The sequence below is a fragment of the Chaetura pelagica genome, unplaced genomic scaffold (assembly GCF_000747805.2).
Source record: "Chaetura pelagica isolate M959 unplaced genomic scaffold, ChaPel_1.0 scaffold681, whole genome shotgun sequence".
Taxonomy (NCBI): Eukaryota; Metazoa; Chordata; class Aves; order Apodiformes; family Apodidae; genus Chaetura; species Chaetura pelagica.
In genome coordinates this window covers 15,182-22,169 of record NW_009951983.1, presented here as the reverse complement: position 1 = coordinate 22,169, position 6,988 = coordinate 15,182, and the positions used below count along the sequence as shown (strand labels likewise).

Here is a 6,988-nt window from a genome sequence, read left to right as displayed (position 1 = left end):
CCCCCCCTTGGTGGGTTGAGGTCCTGGGGTTGTTCTCAGTTCTTGGCCACACAGAACCAAACATCTGGGTCTTCTGCTGCCTCTAGCACTGAAACCAACCACAACCACCCCCCCTCCCAGGTCCCTGCACAAGAAAAGGGCCCTCAAATAGGTGCACCTCCCAAAAACAGGGTTTGTTTGCCCCCCATCCCTCCTTCCAGCTCTTGGCAGCCACCACAGCTCAGTCCTAGGAGACACACAAGGTCTTCTCAGGCCAAAATGAGCTTCTCTCACTGGTTGGAAATGCCAAGACCCATCTTGTGAGCTCCAGTGCCATCACCCCTGCTGTCCTGGGGTGTCCAGCTTGGCCCTGAGAACCTTCAGCCTGTCCCCTGAGGGGGGTTTGCTTGGGAGATGAGAGCAAAGTGTCACCTGGAGGAAACCCCACCCAGACACATGGAAGAGCCTCAAGGCAAAGGTTTATTTGGCAGCAAGACCATCAAGGTTGAAGGAAGGGAAGGAGGGAGGTGGGGGAAGAGGGATGGAGAGGAGAAACCAGGGGCTGGGAGCACTTCATGGGTGCTTCTTTGGCCAAGAGACCACAATCCTGCCTCAGTGGTGCTGGTGTTTGTGCTGGTGCTGCTGCTGGTCCTCGACTTCATGGAGGTGCTCGTGGGTGGCAATGGTCACCCTGGTGATCAGCAGCATCACTTCACTGAAGCTGAGCTGAGCATCCCTGTTGATGTCCAGGTCCTTCATGATCTCATCAATGGTGGCCTGGCTCTTCACATGCTGCAAAGGGAGGGGTGGGGTGAGGACCAAGTGTCCCCCCAGTCACAGCTCAACTCTTGACCTCCTTGGGACCTGCCCAATGTCCTCAAGAACCTGATGCTGTGAGTGGTTCCAACCTGGTGCCACTGGGAAGTGGCAGTTGGGCAAGAAAAGGTCCAGGCAGGGGAGCAGAGTGGGAAGGGGGTGAATCCAGACCCTGGGAACACCAGGCCATGGGGTGCAGAGCAGGTCCCTCTCCAGGTGGGACCAGGAGAAACCCTGCAGTGAGTCCACCCACCTTCAGGTAGTTGGCCAACTGCTTCTCAATCAGGAGCTTCAGCTCCCTCTTGGTCAGGGTGTCCCTGTGTCCCTCCCTTCTCGAGTACTGGTGGAAGACATCAATGATGACATCCATGGACCTCTCCAGCTCAGAGAGAGCTTCCTGGGTCTGGGAGGTCTGGAAGAGAATGGGTTACACTTGGTCATGTCAGGAGACACCTCAGGGAGGTTCTGTTGCAGCCACCAGCTGAGGACACAGCCTGGAGGGGGGTTTCTCAGCCACTCTTTGGGGTCAATCTGAGCTGTTTGGTTGAAGTTCTTCCACCTACAAAGCCAAGGGGTGACCAACAAGGGGTGGCAGCTTTTGCTTCTGCTCTGGGATGTGCCAGAATAGTTCAGAGCTGATTTTTTTCCCCAAAAAAGTGTGCCCTCTGAGTCAGGCACTGCTGGACCAAAGCTCCCAGGAGAGCTGGTGGCTCTGCAAGGACTTTTGTGGAGACCCAGTGGGAGATCTGCTGTCCAGGAGCCCCTTTGGTGGCCAGACTGTGCTGTGAGGAACCTCTTCCAGGGGGAAACATCTCTCCCCATGGCTTGTGCTCAGCTGGAGATGATCATCTTCTGCCCACACAGCAAGGAGAGGCTCCCCAAGGGTCCATCCACCTCCAGTGGTCCAACCAGCACCTGAAAAAGAAAGTGGAGACTTTAAATGCCCAGGTCACCCTTGGACTTGCCTTGCTCATCTTGATGGAGGAGTGAGATCCACCAGGGCTGGAGCAGGGCTGGTCCCAAAGGTGGCCTCTCTTATAGCCTGCTCACCCTCCCACCCCTCTCCACAGGTTGTGAAATGTCCCCAGTTCCCCCAGTTCCAGCCCCTCCTCCCCCCAGGCTGGTGTGTTGCTTAAGGCTCAGGGGGTAGTTCCTGAAAAGGGGGGGGGGGCTCTGTGGCAACCTGCAAGGTTTGTGTGACATCTCCTCGGGGTGGCCCTGTCCCCTCCACCCCAGCTCCTGGGGCTGCAGCTCTTCACCACCAGAAGTCCTTTCCCTTCAGCTTCTTCATCAGGTTCCTCCATTTTACTCTCCTCTCGGGGAGTCTTTTCATGCCATGAGGCCAAGGGGACCCATCATGGGATGGGTTGGGTTGGAGGAACCTTCAAGATCATCTAGACCCAACCCCCTGCATGGGCAGGGACACCTCCCACCAGCCCAGGCTGCTCCAAACCCCACATTAGATCCTTCAACACTTCCAGGGATGGAGCAGCCACCTTGAAGATCATTGAATGGATCATCTGGGTGGTCTTTAAGGTCCCTTCCAATCCAAACCATTCCAGGATCATCCAGATCCAACTCCCTGCATGGGCAGGGACACCTCCCAGCAGCCCAGGCTGCTCCAAGCCCCATCCAACCTGCCCTTCAACACCCCCAGGGATGGGGCAGCCACAGCTTCCCTGGCCAACCTGGCCCAGGCTCTCCCCACCCTCAGGGTCCAACCTCAACCTCCCCTCTTATCTCCAGGATGGCAGAACCTCCAGGCTGCCCCAGCTCCCATGGTAGCTGCTCATGCCAGGTCATGGTTGGAGCATCAGGTGATGCTCAGAGAAGGTCCCCTGGTTTCCCTGAGCTAAAACACCTCCAACAACCCAAACGTGTCCTGTCTTGGGCTCAAACCTGCCATAAAACCTCAAGCTTGATCTGCTCCAAGGAGCCAGAACCACTTGGCCCCACAGCATCCCCACCCTTGCAGACCTGGTGCACCCACATCACCACATGGTCCTGGGCGCCCACGAGCATCTCCTGGTCCTGCTGCTCCACTGCCTGTGTGGCCAGGGCTGCCTGTGTGACATGGGGACAGTGCTGAGGGACCATGCCTGCAGCTCCTCCTGCAAGACAATATGGGCTGGGTTCCCAACCTGACAGGGCTTTAGGACCTTCATCTCATCTTCTCAGGTGAGCAACAAGGTGTGCCAGGGGTGGTTGCTCCCCACCCAAGGTGTCCTTGGAGACCAGGTGTGGCTGGAAGGTGGATTTTTACTCTTTAGGCCATGTTTGCACTTGGTGGCTCCTTTTTGGTCCTTGGTTCTGGGTGTTGCAGAGCCCAGTGCAGGCCCTTGGGCTCAGAGCTGCCAAGGTGAGGAGCAAAAGAGGCTTTTCCAGAGCTGCTTCATGGAAAAGGTTCTACCTGCCAACTCAGCTGCCTCCTCCAGGGCTTTGCTCAACCTCCCAGATGTGACACTCACCTCAGACACCAAGTGGAGGCCAAAATGGGGCCCGTGGAGAGACCTGGGCTGAGCTCAAGGAGCTCCAGATGAGCTGAGCTTGGGCAACACTGTGCAGGGACCTGCTGGGGACACAGCCCTGGTCCACACGTGGTGGCCACCAGAGCCCCAGACCTGGGGGTGTGTTTCACAACGTGGCACTTTGCTAGATGAAAGAGCAGGAGAAGGGCTGGGATGTTTCACAACAGGGGCTCAGGGACCATTGCTGGGTTGCAGAATTTTGTGGCAGTTCCAGGAAACCCTCTTTCTGGTCATTGTATCATCCCAGGGGTTGGGAAGGGCAAGGAGGGGTCACGGGGGATGGGATGGGCCAGGGGTGGTGGTGAGACCCTCAGATGTGCCCACCAGGCAGCAGGGAGGAGACCCCAAGGTTTGAAAGGTCAGTGTGGTCACTGAGGTGACCAGGGTGTGGTCATGGAATGAGCATCAAATGGTTTGGGTTGGAAGGGACCTTGAAGATCATCCAGATCCCACCCCCTGCATGGGCAGGGACACCTCCCAGCAGCCCAGGCTGCTCCAAGCCCCATCCAACCTGCCCTTCAACACCCCCAGGGATGGGGCAGCCACAGCTTCCCTGGCCAACCTGGCCCAGGCTCTCCCCACCCTCAGGGTCCAACCTCAACCTCCCCTCTTATCTCCAGGATGGCAGAACCTCCAGGCTGCCCCAGCTCCCATGGTAGCTGCTCATGCCAGGTCATGGTTGGAGCATCAGGTGATGCTCAGAGAAGGTCCCCTGGTTTCCCTGAAGCTAAAACACCTCCAACAACCCAAACATGTCCTGTCTTGGACTCAAACCTGCCATGAAACACCAACAAACCCACAGAGACCAGCCCTGTCGTGTCCTCTTCCCTCACCAACCAACCATGTGCCCGTCAAGGCAGATTTTGAAAGAGTTTTGCAATGATTGGCAGCACGAGGTGTCCTCCAGGGCTCAGGTCCTCAGGGCACAACCCAACCCAGCCATCCCCAGCCAGACCTTTCACTTGCCAGGGCCACCAGGTTGCTTCCAGGCCTCCTGGCTCCTCCTTCCCCTCTGCAGCTCCTGCAAAAGCTCATGGATGGTTGCTCAACCCTGGTGGCCTTGGGGCCAGGGTTGCAGCTTTGGTGGAGCTCACAGGCTTGGCTAGACAAGGAGTCTTCTCCTGGGAGGATACCAGGAGACTTGCAGAGCCAGGGGAAAAGCTGTGCTAGCACAGCAGGGTGAGGAGGGGATTGTCCCCCTCTGCCCCACGCTGGTGACACCAGAGCCTGGTTGGACTCTGGGATCTTACAGGTCTTTTCCAACCATGACAGTTCTGTGGGAACTTCCTCGTGTGCTGCAGGTGATGTTGAAAACCCTTGCAGAGCTCTGGGAGGGTCCTGCTCTGATCTTCTGGCCACTCAGACCCTCCCAGCTTGGACCAGCCTGTCCTGCTCTGATCTTCTGGCCACTCAGACCCTCCCATCCCTCTCAGCTTGGACCAGCCTGTCCTGCTCTGATCTTCTGGCCACTCAGACCCTCCCAGCCCTCTCAGCTTGGACCAGCCACCAAGCAATGCAACTCACCTTGCCCACTCTCCATCACCCACCTCTCCCCTCCTGTATTTTTGGGTGCCAAGGCTTCATCCCCCAGGTCCAGCAGGACCTTGGCTCCCTGGTATCCACCCAAACCCCAACCATCAGTTGGCCACAAAAGAGACAAGAAGGACTCAGAGAACTCCCAGTGATGCTTTATTATCTCTCAAGCATGAGAGGTCCAAGCAGGCAGAGCCTGATTCCTCCAAGCCTCCAGGTTCCTCAGGGGTTGAGGCTCAATCCTTGTCTGGTCCACAACGCTCATCCCCGTGGGTGATGCGATGGGCATCATCAGTCACCTTGGCCAGGACCATGGTGAACTCCTCAAAGCTCACCTCCTTGTCATGGTTGATGTCTGTCTCTTGGAAGAGCTGTTTCAGGTAACCACGCCGGCTCCTGTCCTGAAATTGGGGGACCAAGGGGTTGTTAGAATGGCCCCCACCCTGGGCTGCTCACCCACTTGGTGGAAACCAAGCCAACTTCTTCCTCGTGTGACCTGGGAAGTGGGTTTGGAAGCTGCAGGAGCTTCTCCTACCCTCTGGTCAACCCCTAGTTAGAAGCCCAGATGAAGAAGCTCTTGTCCCAAGCTCCTTTGGCTCCTCCTTACCCTTGCAGTGACAAGAGGGATGAGTGTGGATGGTCTCCCAGCCCCATGGACAAGCTGGGTCTGATCACAGAAACCCCCTCCATGGACCCCTTGGTGGGAACTTCACCCCATTATTTCCCCAGGAGGATGGTTGTGGAATGGTTGGGGTTGAAAGGAACCTTAAGGACCATCTAGTTCCAACCCTGCTGCGTGGGCAGGGACACCTTGGAGGCATCTTTGGAGGCAACCCCCACCTCATCTCCCCATGGAGATCATCCCCCCAGGGAGCCCAGCCCAGCTTCTGTGGGACTCACACAGACTTGCAGGAAGTTTGGTGCCTGCTCCTTCATCAGGGTCTCGAAGTCCTTGAAGTTGAGGAGATCAACTTCACCCTGCCGGATGCTGTAACGGTGGAAAACATCCACGATGGTATTCAGGGCCCTGTCCAGGGTGCAGTTCCCAGGGAAACGCTGAGTTTCAGGGTGGTATCTTGTGGTGGTGCCTGTAGACATGGCTGAGCTCCTGAGGTACCTGCAGAAACGGGGTGGAGAAACCTCCAAGGTGCAGCACAAATCAGGCCCCCTGGGCTCGTGCTCTTGGTCCCCCCACCCCAGGCAACCCCAGGGGGGTTGGTTGTACCTCCCAGGAATGAGCAGGTTGAGGAACTCCCCCATTTTCCAGCTGGGTTGGAGAAACCATCTAGACCCAACCCCCCCATGGGCAGGGACACCTCCCAGCAGCCCAGGCTGCTCCAAGCCCCATCCAACCTGCCCTTCAACACCCCCAGGGATGGGGCAGCCACAGCTTCCCTGGGCAACCTGGGCCAGGCTCTCCCCACCCTCACACTCCACAATTCCCTCCTCAGCTCCAACCTCCAGCTCCCTCTCCCACTTTTCATCCCTCCCCCTCATCCCATCCCTCCCTGCCCTTGGCCCAAGTCCCTCCCCAGCTTCCCTGGAGCCCCTTCAGGCCCTGGAAGCTGCTCTAAGGTCTCCCTGGAGCCTTGTCCTCTCCAGGCTCAACACCCCAACTCTCCCAGCCTGGCTCCAGAGCTGCTCCAGCCCTGGGATCAGCTCTGTGGCCTCCTCTGGACCTGCTCCCACAGCTCCACGCCCTCCTTGTGTTGATGGCTCCCAAACTGGTCCCAGTTCTCCTCCTTTTGGCCATGCTGGTCAAGCTGCAGCCCAGGACACAGTTGGTTTCTGGGCCCCAGCACATGGTGCTGGCCCATGTTGAGCTTCTTGTCCATCACCCCCAAGTCCTTCCCCTCTGGGCTGTTTTTGCCACCTTCTCCACCCACCCTGGCTCTGTTTCTCTCCCGTCCATCCAAATTTTGCCTCCCAACATTTCATCTCCACAAATCCCTTCTCCCTCCCCTCATCTCCTACCAGACCCTTTGCAGTGTCTCTTACCCCTGGTCTCCAAGAAGAGTTTGCAGAGGTTGGGTCCTTCTCAGTGATCCAAGAGCTTGGGCAGCCCTTTTTATACACATCCAAAGTCTTCTGTCATCAGTGGTGGTGACACACCTGCTGCAGGCAGCAGCTCC

General features: G+C 57.5%; 1 protein-coding gene across 1 annotated transcript; it reads right to left on the bottom strand.

Moving 5' to 3' along the window:
- Positions 1 to 591: 591 nt before the first annotated feature.
- On the bottom strand, positions 592 to 6,116 carry LOC104392174. The gene is made up of 6 exons (XM_010001545.1): positions 6,082 to 6,116; positions 5,757 to 5,973; positions 5,156 to 5,257; positions 2,695 to 2,859; positions 1,049 to 1,207; positions 592 to 771 (listed from the first exon to the last, which is right to left on the bottom strand). The coding sequence occupies exons 1-6, from the start codon at positions 6,114 to 6,116 to the stop codon at positions 592 to 594; spliced, it is 858 nt and encodes a 285-aa protein (XP_009999847.1).
- Positions 6,117 to 6,988: the final 872 nt, after the last annotated feature.